At 44.2% G+C, this 22,799-nt stretch overlaps 1 protein-coding gene across 1 annotated transcript in view; it reads left to right on the forward strand.

Annotated features, from left to right (window-relative positions):
• PRKCH (protein kinase C eta) overlaps nt 1-21,787 on the forward strand; it is a 234,393-nt gene extending 212,606 nt beyond the window's left edge. Inside the window, exons 13-14 of the mRNA XM_021062478.1 lie at nt 18,980-19,123; nt 20,515-21,787. Coding sequence (XP_020918137.1) covers nt 18,980-19,123; nt 20,515-20,661 — 291 coding nt within the window. The 3' untranslated portion in view covers nt 20,662-21,787. The remainder of the gene's footprint in view (nt 1-18,979; nt 19,124-20,514) is intronic.

The raw sequence follows: 22,799 nt of genomic DNA on the forward strand, positions 1-22,799 counted from the left end.
TAGTCCTTTTATTGCTAGAAGAAACCTAGGAGATAATCCATCCTAATTCCTCCATTTAAAAGATGAAGAAACTGAGGCCCAGGGAAACTGACACACTAAATGTCCCTCAGCACATGACTTAAATTAGAACGCTTGTGCACCTCTCCTGGGAACGTAAAACAATGCAGGCTCTGTGGAAAATGATATGCTGGGTGGTTCCTTAGAAAATTAAACATAGAAGTACCATATGATACAGCAATTCCATTTCTGGATGTACATCCCAAAGAATTGAAAGCAGGGACTCAAGCTTATCTGTACATCGATGTTCACAGCATTATTAACAATATATAAAAAGTGGAAGCAACCCAAGTATCCATCAACAGATGTGGATGGATAAACAAACTGTGTTATATGCATACAATGGATTGTTAGTCATCTTTTAAAGAGGAAGGAAACTCTGACACACATTACAACGTGGAAGAACCTTGAATGCTTTATACTTAATGACATAAGCCAAACACAAAGGAACACATGTATGATTCCACTTACATGAGGTACCTAAAATAGTTAAATTCATAGAGACGAAAAGCAAAATGGTGGTTGCCAAGGGCTAGTGGAAAGGGAGTGGGGAGTTAGGGTTTAAGCAATATGGAATTGCAGTGTGGGAAGATGAAAAAAGTTCTGGAGATGGATGGTGGTGATGGTTGCACAACAATGTGAATGTACTTAATCCCACTGAACTGTACACTGAAAAATGGTTAAGAAGATAAACCTTATGTTCTGTGTATTATACCACAGCAAGGAGAAGAACCCCGGGATCAGAATCCAGCTTTTCCTGATCCCAGTCCAGGGTTCTGAGTTAGACTACACCTGGCCATTCCTCATTTTTCTTCTGCTTCCCATTAATCAGTGTCCTTCCCCTAAACACATGAGCCCCACCTCTTTAGCACCCAAATTGCTCCTTGATGTGTTTCTTTACAATTTTTAATAGAAACATTAGGCACTGGGGGGAGAAGCTACCAGAATGCTGTGTACTTAATAACCACATAGCATGAATCTGCCACATATTTAACTTAAAGATACAGTGTTTATGATTATATTATTAGAGTGTTATTTAAAGAGTGTGCATTTGAGTCTTCTTTTATTGCGCTGAGATCAGCCTGTGACCCTGAAAGGAGAAACTGATACATTAGGGAATGAGAATTCCTAATTGCATTCGGCAGATACTTGTCAGATGCCTCCCCCTGGCTTGACCTGTGCTGAGTGCCAGGAAGCAGAGATGAAAAGGCATGGCCTCTTCTGTGGCTCACAGTCTAGCAGGAGTGAGAATGCGTAAATGGATACTTAGCGCGCTGCCAAGGGGAAATGCTCAAAGCTGGGGTGGGGAGGGGCGGGGTGGGGGTGGTGTTGGGGAGGACAGGGAAGCGGCACAAGGACAAGACAGAGGAAGTGCCAGTTAGGCTAGGGGCTGAGGAGTAAGGGTTCAGTAGGGTTGATGAGGGGGAGAAGGATATTCTAGACAGAGGAAATAATTTGTGCAAAGCCTAGAAGGAGAGAGGCAGCGTGCATATTCAAAGACCTGCAGTCCCCAGTTCTGAGCTGCCAGTGTATTAAGGGTACGATAGGGGCCATGAATGAATTTAGGACACGGGAACCTGAGGGGTCAGGGAAACATTCAGAAAATAGTCTATTCCTTGCAGTGGTCACGTGGGTCTGGAAGTCAGAAGAGAAATTGGAGATGCCCACTGTAGCATGGTAGTCAGAACAGTCAAGTAGACGTGGCCCTGGGGTGTGGGGGTGGGGGGTGTCAAAGGAGGACGAGGCCTGGGGATACCAGGGTCAAGGGGGTGGCATTGGAAGAGGATTCAGCAAGGAGGTTAGGAAGGAACGACTTCAGGTTGTATAAACATCTAAATCTGCAGGGCATCTACTAGTTTTACTTGGGGGTGACATAAACCAGTGGTTTTACAGTGTGATCACAGAAACTAATGTTTGCAGTAACTTTTGAGCAGTGCTAGCCAGGGAGGAGCAAATGGCCCTGGGCCAGACAACTGGGGGCTTGGGGATATGTCTGTGTTAGGAGGTAGGTAAATTGAGACATTTTTAGGGACTCTACGTTTTCATTTTGTTACACAGTTCCAGATCAAGGTCAGGTGCACTTCTTTCTTTAAAAATACGGACTTTAGGCCTTTTCCCAGGGTTTTGTAACCACTCGTGCTATTTTGGGAGCTTGGTAATTTCAAGAATTTCTGATGGTATGAACCTGGAGGGTATCACAGTTAGTGAAATAAGTCAGACAGAGAAAGACAACTGATGTGTGATATCACTTACATGTGGAATCTAAAAAATACAACAAACCAGTGAATAAAAAAAGAAAAAGAAAAAGAAACAGACTCACAGACATAGAGAACAAACTAGTGGTTACCAGTGGGGAGAGGGAAGAAGGGAGGGGCGAGACAGGGATAGGGGATTAAGAGGTACAAACTATGATGTATAAAACAAATAAGCTACAAGGATATATTGTACAACACAGGGAATATAGCCAATATTTTATAATAACTCTCAATGGAGTATAAGCTATAAAAATTTTGAATCACTATGTTGTACACCTGAAATGAATACAATATTGTAAATCAAGTTTCTTTCAATTTAAAAAAACAAAAGAGTTCCTTGGGAGTTCCTGTTGTGGCTCAGTGGAAACAAATCCGACTAGTAACCATGGGGTTGTGGGTTCGATCCCAGGCCTCGCTCAGTGGATTAAGTATCGGGTGTTGCTGTGGCATAGGCCAGCAGCTGTAGCTCCAATTTGACCCCTAGCCTGGGAACTTCCATGTGCCGCAGGTGTGGCCCTAAAAAGCAAAAAAAAAAAGTTTCTAATGTTGACTCCATTGTGTGGTATCTTGCATAATCCTAAAAACTCTCAGGAAGTCATGCATGCTATTGTGGATTGTAATCATTTATGATAGACCTTGATGACTATTAGAAACATAAACACAGAATTTCAGAGATGAAAGATCTTTACCAACACTTGGTCTCAATCCCTGGTTTGTAGATGAAGCTGAGGCTGAGAGGTGAATCAACCTCACGTGATAAAAGCACGTGAAATGGGAAAAGCACACACTAGTCCGAGGGTCGCAAGACCTTCCTCCACTCCTGCCACTGCTTTCCAGCCTCTGCCTCTGTAACACCTAGAGTGCTCACTTTGAATGAGGTGCGGCCCATGAAAGCATTTTTAAAGTGGCATGTACAATTCAGGAGTAAGTTATTAGTATTGTTAAGTTACAAGTCGTAATTTCACAGCACGCTGAGAGCTGTCATTATCTTCATCCTCTCTTGAACAATCCACCACCATCATCAAGATTATTAAGTGCTTAATTGTACAAGAGGCTGGCTGTGTTGGCTTTTTATTTCGGAGAGAGTTGTATTTGTTTTTCCAGGAGCTTTTTTTTTAAGTTAAATATTTTTTTCTTCCTTATGCCCCCCCCTTTTTTTGCTCTACATTTTAAAAAATATTTTATTAGACTATAGTTGATTTTACAATGTTGTACCGATTTCTACTCTACAACAAAGTGACCCAGTCACACACACACACACATGTTCCCTCTTCCTTATGTTATTTCCATCATGGTCTATCCCAAGAGATTGGCTATAGTTCCCTGTGCTACACAGTAGGACCTCATTGCTTATCCATTCTAAATGTAGTTTGCATCTCCTAAGCTCAAAGTCCCAGTCCATCCCACTCCTTCTCCTCTCCCCCTTGGCAACCAAAATCTCTTCTCCATGTCTATGAGTTTGTTTCTGTTTTATAGATAGATTCATTTGTACCATATTTTAGGTTCCACATATAATGATATCATATGCTATTTGTCCTTCTCTTTCTGACTTACTTCACTTAGTATGAAAATCTCTAGTTGCATTCAAGTTGCTGCAAATGGCATTATTTCATTCTTTTTAATGGATGAGTGGGATTCCACTGTGTATATATAACACATCTTTTTTTTTGCTGCTTTTTAGGGTTGCACCCACAGCATATGGAGGTTCCCGGGCTAGGGGTAGAATCAGAGCTACAGCTGCTGGCCTATTCCACAGCCAGAGCAATGCCAGATCCGAGCCATGTCTGCAACCCACACCACAGCTCATGGCAACACTGGATCCTTAACCCACTGTGCAAAGCCAGGGATCAAACCTGCGTCCTCATGGATGCTAGTCACATTCGTTAACTGCTGAGCCACGACAGGAACTTCTTAATCCATTCATCTGTCGATGGACATTTAGGTTGCTTCCATGTCTTGGCTATTGTGAATAGTGCTATGTCTTTTTGAACTAGAGTTTTGTCCAGATGAATGTCCAGGAGTGGGATTATTGGACCCAATGGTGGCTCTGTTTTTAGTTTTCTGAGGAATCTCCATACTGTTTTCCTTAGTGGTAGTACCAATTTACATTCCCACCAACAGTGTAGGATGGTTCCCTTTTCTCTACACTCTCTCTAGCATTTGTTATTTGTAGACATATTAATGATGGCCATCCTGACCAGTGTGAGGTGGTACCTCACTGTAGCTTTGATTTGCATGTCTCTAATAACTAGTGATGTTGAGCATCTTTTCATGTGCCTACTGGCCATCATATGTCTTCTTTGGAGAAATGTCTATTTAAGTCTTCTGCCCATTTTTTGTACTGGTTGCTGCCCATTTTTCTACTGGGTTGTTTGTGGGGTTTTTTGGTGGTTGTTAATTTGTATGTTATTTGTATATTTTAGATATTAAGCCCTTGTCAGTTGCATCATTCACAACTATTATCTCCCATCCCATACTTTTTTTTTTTTTAATGGTTTCTTTTGCTATGCAAAAGCTTATAAGTTTAATTAGGTCCCATTGCTTTATTTTTGTTTTATCTTTTTATTGAAGTATGGTTAATTTACAATGTAGTATTAGTTTCAAGTGTACAGCAAAATGATTCAGTTTTATATATATATATATATATATGCATATTGTAAGTATGCAGAGGTTTTGAGAAAGGAGAAGTCACTCTATGGCAGTGTGGCTAGAGTATAATGAGCTAAGTTGTGGGCCTCAGCAGATGTGGGGGATGTAGAAGATGAGGCTGAACAGCCAGCTAGAGCACAGAGAACACAGGGGGCCTTGTGAAAGTGTCTAACCTTTATCTGAAGGGTCATCGAAGGCTTTCTAAGAAGCATGAATGATAAAGATCTTTGTTTCATATTTAAAAGATCACTTCCCAAAATGTAAAGAGGTATTATGGATCAGACAGAAGTAGTTACAGACAAAATATCTGGGATTTTTTTTTTCTTCAAAATTGTCCAGGGATGATAGAGGGAAATAGATGAAGCGAGATTGGGCACGTGGCAGTGAGTATCTGGGTGATAGGTACATACTTACATGTTTGAAAATTTCCATAATAATATTTTTAACACATGAAGTGATCTCTTATACAAGTTCAAAGTATGGCTATACACACACAGATGTTCTAGACTTTAGAAAAAGTGAATTCAGCTTTCATGAATGTTGCTAATGGTTTAACAATACAAATAGACAAAATGACCCACATACCAGCTGTCCAATAGACTCAGGTACATCTTTTTTTTTTTTTAATGTATTTTTTTTTTAATGTGAAATGTTCAGTAACAATGGGCCCAACTACATCTTTTTGATTCCCAGTAAATGTTTTGAAATCCTGGGCCAGGAGTCTACACTGTCTGGTCATTTTTATTCCATGGACAAAATCAGTAGTTTTGACATACTCTTTAACATTCTTGAACAGTCTTCACACCTTCTCCAGAAGGGAAGAATGGGGGGTACCTGAGTGTACCACAAAGAAGAGAGGAGGAGAGAGCGCTCATGGGTGAGCCCTGCCCATGCTGCTGCCCTTGCCTCTGTGTATGATCCTTTCTTCCAGGCCGGTCTGCCCTTCCCCACCCGACAGGCAGGAAGGACCAAGATCCCCAAGCCAGCCCTTCATATCCGCTCTCACCACCACGTCAGCACGGTGGGTCATCCCTACTTGGCTTCCTGAGATTTCCTAATGTTCTTCCTTTGGAACATAAGGTCAGCAGTATTCCTGGACTTAACGTCTGCTGGTTGTTTTACTTGCCTTTTTTTTTTTTTTTTTTCCCCCTTCAAAAGGAAATGCTTTCTGAATGCCTTCTTACTTTTTTAAATACAAGGTATAATTTTTATGATTCCCTGTCTGTGCAAACTGTTTGGATGCCCTTCATATAACACCAATGAGTCATAGATGTTCAAGGCTCCAGGGCCTCATGTGGTGTAATAACTTCAGTGGGTCCCCTGAATTCGGGGTGAGGGGGTGTTCCTGTCTCTCATTCTATGGAGAGTGAGTAGTTGGACAAGATAGGCACCAACCTCTTACCCAACATAACTCCTAGCCCAACATTGCCTTCCTCTGCTCACCCTTCCCATCATCATCTATACCACCACCCCAGGATCGTAGACTTTTGAGTCTTTGGTGTATTGATGTCCAAAGATGTCACATAAACATATATAGAGGACAGAGGAGTTGTTTAGGAGAACACTCCGCATGGAATTGGTGGGAGGAGGGGAGTTGGAGCACACAGTTATCAACTCAGTTTTCTACTTGAAAAAAAATTCCCAAGTCATTAACCAAATGTCCTTCCAACTAAAAATTACCATAGTACTCATCCCCAAATGTACGAGAGGACTGTATTTCTTGCCCTTTTGTCTCGTTTCTCATTGCCTCCATCAGATATATGTTAAATGCTCACATGTGCATGTTTTAAAAGCAAAACTCTCCCGCCCCCACTCTCAGATAACAGATTATAAAACCTGGAAGCATAAGAAATTTGGAAAGATGCACATCCTTGTGTGAAAATCATATCTAAGGCTTTCTAGACTGCTGACCTTAAAGATGATTTTTTTTTTCATTCAGTTTGGGTGTAAATACATATCTTCTGTTGGCCCCTATGTTACCAAGTTTCTTAAACTGGCACTAAGCGATCCTAAAATGGGAAGAGTTACAACACAGAAGAGAAGAGTTTGCTTAGTTTCTGTGGTTGTGCGGAGTTTTGACTTCATTAGCTTCAAAAAATCTTGGGGAGAACCCTCACTGAGTACACACAGCTTAGGAAGGTGATGGTCTCTGAGATGGGGGTTCTTTTGGGTGAAATCATTTCCTGTGGGAGGTCACCAGGCAGCAGTGCTGACTCAGGTGAGGTCAACACCCTTTTCTGTGAGCTCACTCAGGTGGCCAGGTTAAATAAGTGCTGAAAGGAGTTTGGCGAATTCTCCCAAGTCACTTTGTTGGCTTGGGAAGTATTGTAAACTTGGCATCAGAAGTAGCTTATAGGGAGTTCCCGTCGTGGCTCAGCAGTTAATGAACCTGACTGGCATCCATGAGGATGCAGGTTCAATCCCTGGCCTTGCTCAGTGGGTTAAGGCTCCGGCCTTGCCGTGAGCTGTGGTGTAGGTTGCAGACTTGGCTCGGATCCCGTGTTACTATAGCCCTGGTGTAGGCTGGCAGCTTCAGTTCTGACTGGACCCCTAGCCTGGGAACCTCCATAGGCCACAGGTGTGGCCCTAAAAAAGACAAAAAAAAAAGTAGCTTATAACATGCTTTTGCTCCTAAATTTTACAGAAATTAAAGTGTGTGGGCTTATCTGTCATCTTGCCTCTCAGATTTTATCTGGCACATTGTTTGCAGGAATCACATTTGCCTCTCTGCAGAGAAGGAACCACAGGTAATTTGGGGGTCTTCTTTTAGCCCTGAGTGTGTCCCACATCATCACCAGGCAGTTGACCGAGTGGCACTGAGCTTGATCCTTTCCCTTTCCTTCTCCCCTCCTGGCAGAAGTTGGAATGGTCAAGGAGTCAGCCAGGAGGAGGCTGAGGAAGTGGAGGGAAAGCTGGGACCAGTCACGCAGAGGATCCAGCTCTGGATCTTTAGAGTTGATTTTTCAAATAGTGTTGGGAGAATCCAAAAGTAAGTACTAAAAGGTTCTTTAATGGGAAGATGGTTGACATTCAGCCTGACAGCCCTTCGCCAGGACTGGAGCTCCCATATGCTGAAATGGAGCTTCTCATATGGTCTTTGTCTTTCTCTGACTTACTTCACTTAGTATGAGAATCTCTAGTTGCATCCATGTTGCTGCAAATGGCATTATTTCATTCTTTTTTATGGCTAAGTAGTATTTCATTGTGTATAAGTACTACATCTTCTTAATCCATTCATCATTTAGGTTGCTTCCATGTCTTGGCTATTGTGAATAGTGCTGCAGTGAACACAGGTGTGCATGTATCTTTTTGAATTATAGTTTTGTCTGGATACATGTCCAGAAGTGGGATTACTGGATCCTATGGTGGCTCTATATTTGGTTTTCTGAGGAATCTCCATACTGTTTTCCATAGTTTTATATTCCAATTTACATTCAATTGGATTCAACAATCCAATTTATAGTCCCACCAACAGTAAAGGAGGGTTCCCTTTTCTCCACACCCTCTCCAGCATTTGTTATTTGTAGATTTGTTAATTATGGCCATTCTGACCTGTGTGAGGTGGTTTCTCATTATAGTGTAATTTGCATTTCTCTAATTAGTGGTGTTGAGCATTTTTTTTTTTAGCTTAGGTAGTCTAATTTTTTTTATTGTTATTTCCCCAACACAATTTTTTTTCCACTGTACAGCATGGGGACCCAGTTACACATACATGTATACGTACTTTTTTCTCCCATTGTCATGCTCTGTTGTATCTAGACATAGTCCTCAGTGCTACACAGCAGGATCTCATTGTTAATCCATTCCAAAAGCAACAGTTTGCATCTGTTAACCCCAATCCATCCCACTCCCTCCCCCTCCCCTTTGGCAACCACAAGTCTATTCTGCAAGTCCATGATTTTCTTTTCTGTGGAAAGGTTCATTTGTGCTATATATTAGATACTAGACATGAGTGATATCATATGGTATTTGTCTTTCTTCTTCCGACTTCCTTCACTCAATATGAGAGTCTCTAGTTCCATCCCGTTGTTGCAAATGGCATTATTTCATTCTTTTTTATGGCTCGGTAGTAGTATTCCATTGTGTATATAAACCACACCTTCCTAATCCAATAGTCTGTCAATGGACATTTGGGATTGGAAAAATTAATATTGTAAAAATAGCTATACTACCCAAAGCAATCTACAGATTCAATGCAATCCCTATCAAATCACCCATGTCATTTTTCACAGAACTAGAGCAAACAATCCAAAAATTTATATGGAACCACAAAAGACCCAGAATTGCCAAAGCAATCCTGAGAAACAAAAACCAAGTAGGAGGCATAACTCTTCCAGACCTCAAGCAATATTACAAAGCCACATTCGTCAACACAGTGTGGTACTGGTACCAAAACAGACGTACAGACCAATGGAACAGAACAGAGAACCCAGAAATAAACCCCAACACCTATGGTCAATTAATCTTTGACAAAGGAGGTAAGAGCAAGAATATAAAATGTTGAGCATATTTTCATGTGCCTATTGGCTGCCCATATATCTTCTTTGGAGAAATATCACTTATATTTAGAATCTAAAACATGACACAAATGAACCTATCTATAAAACAGAAACAGACTCATATAGAACAGACTTATGGTTACCAGGGGGGAGAGAGGAGGAGGGAGTAGAATGGACTGGGAGTTTGGGGTTGATATATGCAAACTATTACATTTAGAATTGATAAGCAATGAGGTCCTGCTGTACAGCACAGGGAACTATATCCAATATCTTAGGTTAGAACATGATGGAGGATAGTATGGGAAAAAAAATATATATATGTATGAGTGGCTCACTATGCTGTACAGCAGAAATTGACACAACAGTGTAAATCAACCACACTTTTTTTTAAAGGTGGGGGGAAAAAAAAAGCTTCTCCGCAGGCCTCTTACAAGACTCCTACTACCTTCAGAAATGGACCATTCACTAGAATTCCAATTTGGCACAGTGGAAACAAATCCAACTAGGAACCATGAGGTTGCGACTTTGATCCCTGGCCTTGCTTAGTGGGTTAAGGATCCGGTGTTGCCGTGAGCTGTGGTGTAGGTCACAGATGCAGCTTGGATCCTGTGTTGCTGTGGCTCTGGTGTAGGCCAGCAGCTGTAGCTCTGATTGGACCCCTAGCCTGGGAACCTCCATGTGCCATGGGTGTGGCCCTTAAAAGCAAAAAAAAAAAAAAAAAAAAAAAAAAGGAGGGGGGGAGATGGACCATTCACTCACAGATAGACCAGGCTAGTGTTGGCAGAAAACAATAAAACACCAGCATACTAAGTTTCTAAGAGGCTTCATTTCTGATTATCTTAAGGCTATTCTCAACTTCCTTCCCCCCATTTTAGATTATAAGTTTCCTAAATAGAGAGGTCCTAACATTTGACCTATATGTGGCTAGCAGTGTGAAGGATTTTTTTTTTTTAATGACATACTAATAACCACATGACTCTTTAAATTTCTCTCAGGCAGGAGGATAAAGGGGTCAGAGGTTTTGTGGAATGAGCATGAAAGTCTTCTGTATAAAGGTTGGCTGACTCATGTCTGTGGGTCAGAAGAGCTTTTTGCTTTAAGTTGGAAAATCTCTGACAGAGGTAGCACACTTTGTTGTCTTTCATTTGTCCTTTCCAACTATCAACTACAATAATTTTTAGCAGTTGATGTGTAGGTTTGTTTGGACACCCAAGATAATGTGTATCCCAGATAAAGAAGGTTGTTGCCGTAGGTTTCATCAGGAGAAACTTTTAGTTTTAGGGCTTTGTGTAGAGTGACTTTGGAGGGTCTTGTTTTTAGCAGTTGCTTCTTTTAAAAAAAATATTATAGTTGATTTATGATGTTCGGTCAATTTCTGATGTACAGCAAAGTGACCCACTCATACATATATACACACTGTTCTTCTCACATTATTTTCCATCATGTTCTATCCCAAAAAACTGGATATAGTTCCCTATGCTCCACAGCAGGACCTCATTGATTATCCATTCTAAATGTAACAGTTTGCATCTATTAACTCCAAACTTCTAGTCCATCCCACTCCCCTGCTCCCAGTTTCTTCCTTTCAGTAGCTATATTTTGTGGGATCACAGCTGTCAGGAGAGCTTCCTTTTGCCTTAACTCTTGGAAGTTACTGGAGAGCAATGAAACCCAGCCTATCAGTCAGAGTAGCTCGAAACTGGTTTGCCTGGAATAAAACCATCTTGGCCAACAGCACTGGCTTTGGCACAAGAGCTTGACCTTGGGCTTCCAACTCTGAGACTCACCTCTGACCTTTACCTTTTTTGATCCAACATTATCATGTGACTTGAGTGAAGCTACTGAGATAGCTTGGGTTTCAGAGGACGCTCTAATGAACATAAAACACAGGTAAGGCAGAGTGTTAAGAGCATTGACAAGGAACGAAGTATATGCTCATGAAAAGGCTGCTGGATTCCAGTCACAAGTAGGATGGAAAATAGAGCCAAAAAACTTGCTGCAGATTTTAGTACTGCTTCTGCCCTAGTGCAGGAACAGGAAGAGTACAGGGCATTTTTGTTCTTGATTTCTTTAAGAGGAAATAAAGTGTACTGTAAATTATGTATCTGGAGAGCTCTCACGGATAATTCTGATGTGTTAAGCCATTGATCTGCTCGCATTTTCAAGTATCCTTACATACCTGCCCACTCCTTCGGTAACTAGGCCATAGAGATCAGCTTAAACAAGTTTTATGTCATTTTTATAAAGACACATCCATTTCAGACCCAAGGAAAATGTGGCATTTTTAAGTGAGGGCAGCAAGCTTTACTTGTATGGCAAGCCTCTTTTTTTTTTTTCCTCTCTCTAAATCCAAGTAGAGAAGAAGGAAAGGATAAGATTGCCAACTCTCGCTGTTGGCAGAGACCCTGGAGGATGTTGTCTGCCCTTCCACCTGATGCCAGACAGGCCATTCAGACTCTTCCTCCAGCATCTCCAATAAGATAGAAAGGGCCCTCCTGGGAGGAACAGACTATCACTTATTGGCATTGAGTATTGGATTTGGGGGGGGGTTAATTTTCCTTATTTACACTCCTTTAACTTCCACTCTCAGAACTTATTTCTCCCATTTAGAACTGCCTCTTCTGGCTGACGGCACTTCTGGTATTTGAAAATATCAGCAGTGTCCTATCTCTCCTTCTCCAATATCAAGACCCTCAGTTGTTGGAAATACCACCAGGTGGCCAGAAGGAAGGATTCCTGGGGTTCTTTTCAAGACTGCTCCTTTTCTCGCCCTTCTCTCAGTGCCCGAGCCCTCCAGACACTCAGAGAAGAATGTCTCGTGGGCCAGCAAAGGGAGTGCAGCCTAAATAAACATACAAAGTGCTGTGCATTCCCATGCAGGCAAAGTCCTAAGGGTCACCCCAGAATCGCTCCTTGCTTGTCAGTCCACACTGCTCTTTCATCCACAGTCCCAATGAGAAGAATGGTAGAATCAAAAGGAGATTAGGCATAGTGAGTGAGCTCAAAGGCTTCCAGTGCTAGAAGGCCTGGGTTCAAACCTCAGCTCCACCACCCTCAAACTGGGTGGCCCGGGACATATTACTGGTGGGTCTGTTCCTCAGTTTCCCAATCTGTATTTCCTTCCCTGCTGCCCCATCGGCCAACTCACATGCACAGCCTTGTCTCTCTTACTGCTGCTCTGGGCTGAATAGTGTTGCTGGCACAAGGGGTTCTCAGGTCTGTGCCCCTCCACCGCAGCCGGCATGATGGGCCAGAAGAAGAGAAGGTTTGTGACCAGTCTTTCTGAGTAAGTCAGACTCTGCCTGTGACAGTGGCAAAAGACAGAGACATGGGTGGCTGTAACATACACAAGCATGCATTTTATCCACCCCAAGGTGGCCATCAGCTCTGTGTCCATGGTGAGGTTGGCCATCACAGCCGTGAATCCCACTCTATACTGTGTCCTGTGTTCTGTCTCTGCTCTTCCTCCTCAGGACTCTCTGGGGAGCCATAAAATTCCTTCTTCCTCACTAGGGGCATCTCCCTGGAGTATGGATGGGAATGTCCTATGGCGTGATTTCCTGACCTCTCGCTTGTCAGCGCTAATTGCTAACTCTCAGGCCTTTGGTCTGAAGTTGAAGGAAAGGGAGTTGTTTTGTTTGCCCAACAGCCAAATGGCAGTGTTCTCTCTCTCCTGGAAGAAAATATTTTTAGATTAATTGCTCTACTTATATAACTAGTCCTCTTCCTAGGAAATCAGATGGATTTTTGAAAGAAAAAATACTTTTTGTCATTGCCTACATTTTAGTGAGTTGCAAAGTGCGTTTGGATCCTGTTGTTATAGACACTTTAATACACAGGCTGAGTCAGAACTCCCTCCTGTGGAACATCTGACAACTAGGAACCAAAGCTGCCTCAGGTGGAACAGAGCCCCCAGGATTTGACAAGCGCTATCGCTGACCTCAGACTTATGAGACAATGCTCCATTGCAGCTTCACCCTGCATTTGCACTTCCCTCCTCTTGTTAAAGCAGATACAACTGCATGTTAAAACCAGACTACTATCTGTGTTCTTGCTTTTAGATTGTCTTTAGAAAGCTTTGCTGTCAGGGAGTTCCCTTTGTGGCACAATGGCTAACGAATCTGACTAGGAACCATGACGTTGCGGGTTCGATCCCTGGCCTTGCTCAGTGGGTTAAGGATCCAGTGTTGCTGTGAGCTGTGGTGTAGGTTGCAGACGTGCCTCGGATCCTGCGTTGCTGTGGCTCTGGCTTAGACCAGTAGGTACAGCTCCTATTGGACCCCTAGCCTGGAAACCTCCGTATGCCATGGGAGCGGCCCTAGAAAAGGCAAAAAGACAAAAGAAAAAGAGAAAGATTTGCTGTCAGAAAAATTATTTTCCCAAGACCCTCGCCACCATCCTCCTGCTGGAGTCTGGGACGGTGAGGGTAGAAACAGACCTCATTCTCTTTCCTGGCTGCAGAGACAGCCAGGTAAGCCTCAAGGTCAAGGCGTACCTCAGATGTTCATCTCAAAGTCTTTTCAGTGCAGGCCCCTGCCCTAAGGGAGAACAAGCTGGCGCTCCAAGGAGGTCAATAGATACTTGCTGAGACTCACCAGCTCTGATTGAGGGCTTGCTTTGTGCCCAGTATTTTACACTGATTTTCTTATTTACTCATCAACACATTAGGAAATACAGGAAGATCTCCAGTTTATAATTGAGGAATGTGAGGCCCAGGGATGTTAATAAACTTGACCAAGGATACAGCTCACTGGGGGGAGAACAGCATCCAAACACAATTGTCAGGCTGCAGGCAGGCCTAACCAATTCACCTCTGTGCCCTCCACATCAGAGCCGCTCTTACATCCAGCCCTGGCTGGCAGGATGCTTCACAGGACATTCTGTTACAGACCTGGTCCAAATCACTTAGGTTTCTTCACACGGGTGTTGGGGGTGGGTGGCCTAGTTGACTTCTTTCCCCTGTCATCGTGCTTCCTCTGCAGCCTTGAAGGAACTGTTGTTTTTCGTTCCCTGGCCAAGTGTGCTTCTGATTCCTTTAGGATCCTCTAGATCAATTCCACTATCATCAGGGCCCCAGGAGGAAGAGGGATAGGAGTCCACACACTCTGGTAGCTGGAGACTTCTCTGTGGGGGGGCGAGGGGGAAATCAGGTTTTCCGCTCTGGCCTCCTGACTCTTTGCAGCTTATAAAGTGCTTTCCTTTTGATCCTAGCAAACATTTTGCTTCCTTGGGTGAATGTCTCCAGAATCTCTCATGAAGTTATTTTCCTCCTTGGCTCACGTCCCCATTGGGACCACAGTCAGGGAGAAGGTCAGTTGAGGTGAGGTAGGTTTTAAGCAGGATCCGAGGAATGGACGCGTGATTGCTCTAAACACCATCATTGTTCATTTGTTTGGCATCTGGGTCCCAGGGGGGACATAAGGAGATAGACGATATTTTCTGCAGCAGAATCACTCCATTGCTGGCAGCGGGATTTTGGTGCTTACTTAGGGTGAGTTCTGAGCTGGACCTAGGGCAGCATATCCATCCTGTCCCCAGCCCACCCCAGATACCAGGAAAGATTCCTGGCCTGGGACTGATGTCAGTGTTCCTTGAACTTCCCATCTCTGCATCTTTAGAGCAGGGCAGTCACAGAGGGGCTATAACTGTGCCCCTCTAGACTTCCACTCCCTTATCACCTCCCATAACCTCGTCTCCTCTCAGAACAGTCCCTCTCCTGGTTTCAGTTCCACAGCTTTCATCCTCCTCTGGCTCTCTCATGAACTCCTGCCTGCCCTGTGCCTAGATCAGAGTCAGCACAGCCTGCAGGGAGTGGTGGGATGTGGGGCTGACCAGGGAGCATATGCCCCAGCTAACATGGTAGCTGCTGTTCAACTCCAGGCCACTTTGACCAAGAAGCAGCTCAGGTCCAGTGTTCCAGAACATTCCATCTTCCAAGAGAATTTGGAAAACTTGACTTTTATGTGATGTGACATTTCCTACTTTTTAAACGTTTGCCAAGTAGTTAAAATTATTTTAAAACCGTCTGTGTGGGCCAAATAAAATGTCTGCGGCCTGGGGCCACTCTCCGTGCTATTCTCTCCCCTCCCCCAACCAGCCCTGCCCTCCCTGCTTTAGCGGTCTCTCACCACACAGTGGTGTCCTGGGGAGTCAGAACTCTAACTGTGGCCGGCACCTCAAACTAGCACCCCTCGTCAGCCCCGGGTGGATGTTTGCACATCACAGATGCACAGCTGAGCTTGCCCACCTCCCAGATCTGTAAGCTCCTGAGAAACATTGGATGTTTTTGTTCTGCTGACAAAACAGATGTTCTGTTACTACTGCTATACTTCTCTTAACACTAATACTCCCAACAGTCAGTGCTCCTCTGTTTCCCATTTCTGTTACTCGCCACCCCTTCTCTGTCAGCCGAGAGGACCCTGGGACCCCGAGTTCCTCCTGCCCCTTCCCCCTACTCCAGGCAGGGTGGCATGCATGCATTCTTCTGCCACAGGCCCTCCGGGACTTGCTCCCCGCTTTTCCTCTCTGCTGATTAGGAAGTCTAGTTTCTGAATGCATCGTGTCTTCTTAGCTACTGTCTTGGCCTCCTAACTAGTGACCCCACCAGCCATCTCTTACCTCTCCATTAAGGACTGACCCATCATGCTGTGGCTTGCGTCATCTGAGTCACAGGGCAGCTCTCATCAGTCACCTCTCCATACGCTTTTGACGGGTCCTCAGCCGTCCTTTCATGCCAGCTGTTCCACCCTACATGGTCCACCACCAATGCAAGCCGGTGCGGGCCTGTGTCCATGCCAGCTGCGTTCTCAGGCATGACTGCCCTCTTCCTTTCCACCTCTGTTAATTCTGTGCGTCCACCTCCTCTCTCCAAATGTCACCTCTTCCATGTGGCCACCACCTGTCTTCTCACCACCAGCCCCCACTGCTGTGGCCCTGCCTCTTTCTGAAGCTTCACTGCCTTTGACTGTGCCTCTCTTCATTTCATCCAGATGTGTTACAGATGAAGTGCTTGCCTCTGTCTCCTTCTCTTGATCAGCTCCTTCCTGGGGAGACACTGTCCTTGTCCTGTGTTTCCCCCACCCCACAAGGCCTAGTGACCTGCCTTGCATAGATACTGGCAAACCATTGTAAACTGAACTTTTATGAACATGGAGGATGGCTGTATCTAAAGGGTTCAAGATATGCAAAGTTAAAACTGCTTGGATATTCCAAAGGAGTTATCAAAATTCTAAGTCTCAGTTAGTCAAAGGGTTATTCTGTCAGGACTTCATTTCCAGGGATGCAGTTTTTCGAGAACAGCCGAGAGTTGGTCTGCTTTTTCTTGGGCAGCACCCCTTGGAAGCTTGGCTTCTGTGCCAGGGAAGAATAGGCAAAGTTGTTCGGATACCGGGGCTTCTGCCACCCTGGCAGTGAGAGCCCCACTCTGTTCCTCTGGCCCAGAAGAACAAGCTGTCCCCACATATTCACAAGGTGTCCTCTGCTCGCACCATTGGCAGGCTGGGGAATTTCTCACAAGCCCTCTGGGTCTGTTCTGCCGGCCTTGTAGCTTGACTTTTTGGCCCAGCATTTTCTTGTTAATTAGCTCTTAGAATAGACACTGCTATTCCAGCAGGATTGTATATCCTATTGACTTTCTTAAGGAGGGAATCATCTCATTTCTTTTGTGTATTTTCCCCTGCCTTTCTGAGGAGCGTCCATACCGCACGAATGCCTGGCTCTTCCAGAACAGAGTTGTTTATGAGAGAGATTTCCCAGGCCCACAGTGACCACTGTGTCAGTCTGGAGTGCTAACTGCTCTGAATGGATTCTAGCTCTGAAAGCTGCTTTTACTTCCCAGTTCTGCCTCCAAATCTAGCACCACCATGCCTTTCATTCCTTGTCTCTAAGATCCAGGAGAAGCCTTTAACCCCCATCATTGTCTTCATTTTTTACCAGCTCCCCTTTGAAGCATTTTAGCACTTTACGAGGTCTGTCCAGTCAGATTCACTTAGGGACTGTGACAGCCTCCACCTTCCATGTGATCATGTTTGTTTGAAGCAACCTGAGAGGTGTTGCAGCTTCGGACACCTGGCCTGGCAGGGCTGGCCACCTCCTAAACCTACCCTCTCTTGTGTGCGCCTTCCTGATTTTTTTAATAAATTTATTCTGTCAGTTCTACTCCAAAGCCATTTCTATGGACACGCAATTACTTTTGTCTTGCGTTTATAATTCAGACTTGAAAGGGGTGCTTAGGGGCTATTATAAATTTGTTTAAAGGTCAGTTTTTTAAAGTTTCCCCCAACCCACCCCAGGGCAATTTTCTCTTAAAAATGGGAAATTAAGACTTGTGGTTACCAAGAGGGAGGGGGAGGGAGTGTGGAGGGGATTGGGAGCTTGGGGTTAATAGAGGCAAACTATTGCTTTTGGAATGGATTAGCAATGAGATCCTGCTGTGTAAACTATGTCTAGTCACTTATAATGGAGCATGATAATAGGAGCAAAAAGAATGTATACATGTTTGTGTAACTGGGTCACCTTGCTGTACAGTAGAAAATAAATTATATTGGTGAAATAACACTAAAAAAAAAATTTTTTTTTTAATGGGAAATTAGTTTAGTGTCGTTGAAACTGAAAATTACATTCTGGCCATGAAAAGTGAATGGTCCTCTAACTGGCACTTGGTCAGGAAATGATCAGAATACCCGTAAAGGACTCCTTTGTGAAAGTAGACTTAGCCTAGAACATCTTGAAAGGGGCTCAGCCACAGAAAAGTATAGAAATACAGAGGATTTACAGACCCACATGCCTGGAATGTGTGGCAGTGCTCTTCATTTTTGGTCTGTGTTAGCAAGCGTCTCAGTCACGAAACATTTCCAAATGGAAGGGCAGGAGAGAAGCGAGCATCTTAAAGCAAAAAACAAAACAAAACAAAACAAAAAAAAACAAAAAAACTTCTCACTCAAAACTATGCTATCTTTGTCGCATAAATAAGAGGGGCCAACTTTGTTTTTCCTGGCGCCTGAACACAGAACTGTAAGTTTTTCGCCCTTGCGGCTTCCTCACACAGAGCTTCAGAATAACGACTCTCACTCTTCTCTCTGCGGTCTCGGCAGAGAGCCGACTGCGTCTTTCGGAAAAATGGCACAGCTGTTCTGAAAAGTAGCCCCATTCATAAGACACCGGCTGTCTACAACTGCAGTGCTGGAGAAAAGGCACCGTAGTTTATAAAGAGTTTCTTTTCTTTCAAGGGGGAAAAAAAAAACCACGGTATTTACAGGAAAGAAAACTGGACCCTTTTAGTTTTATTTTAGTTGCCATGTCTGAAATGGCAGTGGGGACGGTCATAAATACACACAGGCAATTGCGCCTTTACCCAATGACTCATCGTGGCTGAGCCACCCGTGATGGAAAATTCAGCTAGTTAAGCAAGATCAGCCAGAAAGCCTCACACAGGCCCTCCTGCCAGAGCCGATGCCTACTGTCTTATGACATACTTATCGTCTAGGATTGAATGACTGACCTGCTTTCTCTCCCTCTCAGTTCATGACCAAGAACCCCACCATGCGCCTGGGCAGCCCGAGTCAGGGTGGTGAGCATGCCATCCTGAGACACCCTTTCTTTAAGGAAATCGACTGGGCCCAACTAAACCATCGCCAAGTAGAACCACCATTCAGACCCAGAATCGTAAGTGTCCGTGACCACCACAACAGACTTTTTTTTCTTTCATAAAACATCACAGTGTTCCACTCAAGTCTGCTGAGCAGCTAGCAGGTCCCTTGTGGAATGACCAGACCGGAAGTTGAGCCTGATGCTTTGCAAGGCAGCCTCACCCAGGATGAGGCTGGGCTCCTTGCTCCCAAGGCACCATTTCTCCATGTGCCAGGGTTACTTCCCATCAAATTTCCACCTCTTACTTGCCTGGGCCCCATCCTCCCTCAATCTAAGTTGGATTTCCTGAGATCTAAGAGTCCTTAAAATTTTCCAGATTTCCCCAAAGGAGTAGGGTTGAGAAATTCATTCTCCATAACCAATTTCCTCATGCTCCTTAGTCAGGGGACCTTTCCCAAGCCCCTGAATGTTCCTCCCTGCCCTGACCCTGGCTCCCTGCCTTGGTGAGCTAGGGTCTGTGACAGATATTGCCACATAGGGTTCAGGCCAGTAGAGGCCAAGTCCCCTTGACTGGGAAATGCTGGAACACTGTGGGTATGTCCCCGAGTGAGGCAGCTGAGTGGGCTGGCATTCCTGGGGGCCACCTCACTCTTCATTTGAGAGCTAAGCTCCTTCTCAAGTGTGGTCAGGAGAACCACAGTGGGAAGGCAAACAAGCAGGGGCTAGCATTGCATCAAGGGTTAGGACGAGGCAGAGAGGGAAGGATCAGTGACTCAAATAGGAGACGTCAGAGATCTTTTCGGCATGAGTTTTTAAAGATGTCAAATACCCATTTCCAAGCATCCTTAGTTTAATCTCTAACAAACACCCAGAGGTTAAGCCACTTCCTTTAATGGGCATCCCCCTGCCAGCTCGTCTGGGAGGAGGGTGAGCTTTGCCAGCAGGGCAGAATGGATCTGACTGGTGAGTAAAGTGAGAGGCATTTGTTCCCTAAACTGAGTGTTTCCAAGAAGCCTTTCAAGAAAATCTCTTCAAGCATATAGACCTTTGTACAAACAACAGGTGGGGCAAGTGTGAATTGACGCAACCTCTGCTGACTTGCATGCCCCTCAGGAAGGCCTGATGCGAAGTGGTACCTCAGTGCAGTGGAGCGGGGGGACCAACCAGCCAGCTGCGTTAGGTGACTGAATTCATTCCTTAGCTTCCCAGCCTAAGGCCGGCCTGCTCAGCAAGATTTTTGTGGGGTTAGTGAGTTGGTGGTTACCAAATACCATAATGGTACACAGTGCAGAAGAATTAGTAATAAAGCACTGTCTAATCAATTGTCATGACTGTAAATAACGCACGCTACCAGGAGAGTTGTGGAACAGTTCTCCCAACTCACTGGAAACGGCTTAAATCCCATGGAAGAGGAGTGAGTCTCAAGTGCCTAAAATCTGAAATTTATCTTGTTTCCTTTTTGACAGAAATCCCGAGAAGACGTCAGTAATTTTGACCCTGACTTCATCAAGGAAGAACCGGTTTTAACTCCAATTGATGAGGGACATCTTCCTATGATCAACCAGGATGAGTTTAGAAACTTTTCCTTTGTCTCTCCAGAATTGCACCCATAACCTTATGCAGAGTGGGAGAGATGGTATGAGAATCAAAAGGGGATGGAGATTTTCCAGGAGTTTCCTATGTGGGCACGTCCCCAGGATCAGCCTTAGAACAAGAACCTGACCTTCGGGGGCAGGTGGAGAACTCTGTGAAGGACGGAACTTCAAGAGATCAACTATTTGAAGTCCCATGGGATCGCGGTGCTGGCAAAGAGTTGATACCGACATGAGATGTCATGAGGAAATTCACTGCTCAGCCCATGCATTTCCATGGCTCCTTCAGACTTGAGATATTAACAGTTGGAGCCAAAAGGAGAAAGGGTGTGAAGAATAAACTAGATCCCAGAACTTCTGAGCCAATCAGGCGTTTTATTTCAAGAGACAAACCTAGACGTTTTAGGGACCACTGCAAGCTGTTTTATAAGCCCATGAGCCCATAATACTGGCAGTCTGCAGCAAGTCTCGAAATGCTTGTGAAGAACTTACAGAGAAAGAAATGAAGAGCTTTCCAAATAGGATGATTTACTCTGAAGAAACAAAAACTGATATCCATAAAGCTCACAACTTAAAGCCCTCTCTTAACAGGTGGGCACCCAGGCCACTGCTACAGCTTATTCTTTTATCCTTACTTTCACTTAATAGATATTTATTGAGTGCCCAGTGAGATGGTGCCACAATACCCAGTAGCATAAACAACAGATTTGTGTTTACCAAGCTTTCATTCCTAAGTTACATGAATGGCATTTGCCTTCCATGAAATGCCTCTCCATGCTACATATGTCATACTTTGTCTGCACCTAGCTTCTCCCATTAGGCAGCTCACTGCCACAACACAACTATCTGCGTAATCAGCAGGTGAGCTCAGGTGCTTGCTGACTTGCGGAATCTTGTCGTGGGCGATGTGTTCATGCCGCTCTGGACTCAGTGAAGAACCGCTCGTGCTGATGAGCAGACTTACCACTTATACCTTAGCAATTTATTTAAATTATGTTTTGAGAGATAAACTTGTCTGTTTGATATGCATTTTAATAATTAGAAATGGCTCTTGTAAGCAGGACATTTATCAAAGAAGGACCTGCTATGCCTGTGTATGCAGTTGGAGAATTTTATCTGGCTGAAATAAATGCATTTTGTAACAAAAGGGATTTTTTGAAAGATATGTCCACGCCCCACTAGGAAAGGAAATACGTAATTGAAATAAGCTTTGAGCAGAATGGATAGAACACTTGACTCAAAGCAACTTCTGCTAGCAAAGGCTGGTATCATGTGGTATCGCTTAAATGCATGTGGCCTGTCTCTTCTTAAACCACAATTTTCGTTTTGAATCAGGGTAATGACAGCTAAGTGTTGCTACCACAGGCTGACCCTCAAAGTCTCAGTAGCTAGACATAGTCAATACTTAGTTTCATTCTGGGAAAGTATTGTACACGCTCAATGGGCCTTCTCCCAACTCGTAACTATATGCCCTCTGCTCCTGCAACTTCCAAGGTTGCCATAGCGAGGGAGCAGAGAGAGGGGGTGGTGCTCACTGTTTAACTATCTCTTCTAGGAGGGGCACATTGTCACCTCTGCTCACACCAAATTGACCAGAACACAGCTTCCCTCTAACTACAAACAGGACTGGGAATTATAGAGCCACCAAAGAGTATCTGAGTAGAAGTGACCGTCTCTGTTGAGGATTCTTTTTTCGCATTCCAAGATGAAAAAATGACTTTGGAATGAACAGAGTGACTTGGAGCCTCCCTTTCCACATGTTTAGCTCGGAGCAGTTCCTGGGCACTCTCACCCCTGTCATTTGACTAGATCTTCACACTCTTCCTGTAAAGTAGGGAGTTCATTCTACCACTGGCTGCAGTGTGAATACCATAGTATATTTTACACATGAGAACGAGTGGCTCTGAGAAGTTGGTGACCTAGATATTTCAAAGTTTGGTAAAGAGTTGATCCAGCCTAGAGTCTAAATCTTTGAAGTTCTACTCCATCAGACTTCTGGAAAGGGAGGGCTCATTCTGACTCTAGGAATCTTTCAGCCTTTGCAGCTCAGCGTCTTCTCTTGCTCCATGGGGCTGAGTAGCTACTTGATATGGTTGACTTCACCATATAAAGAACCACAAAGAATAAAGCAGGCCTCCCTTGTTCATTCACAAAATCCA

Source organism: Sus scrofa, chromosome 1 (genome assembly GCF_000003025.6).
Source record: "Sus scrofa isolate TJ Tabasco breed Duroc chromosome 1, Sscrofa11.1, whole genome shotgun sequence".
Classification (NCBI taxonomy): domain Eukaryota; kingdom Metazoa; phylum Chordata; class Mammalia; order Artiodactyla; family Suidae; genus Sus; species Sus scrofa.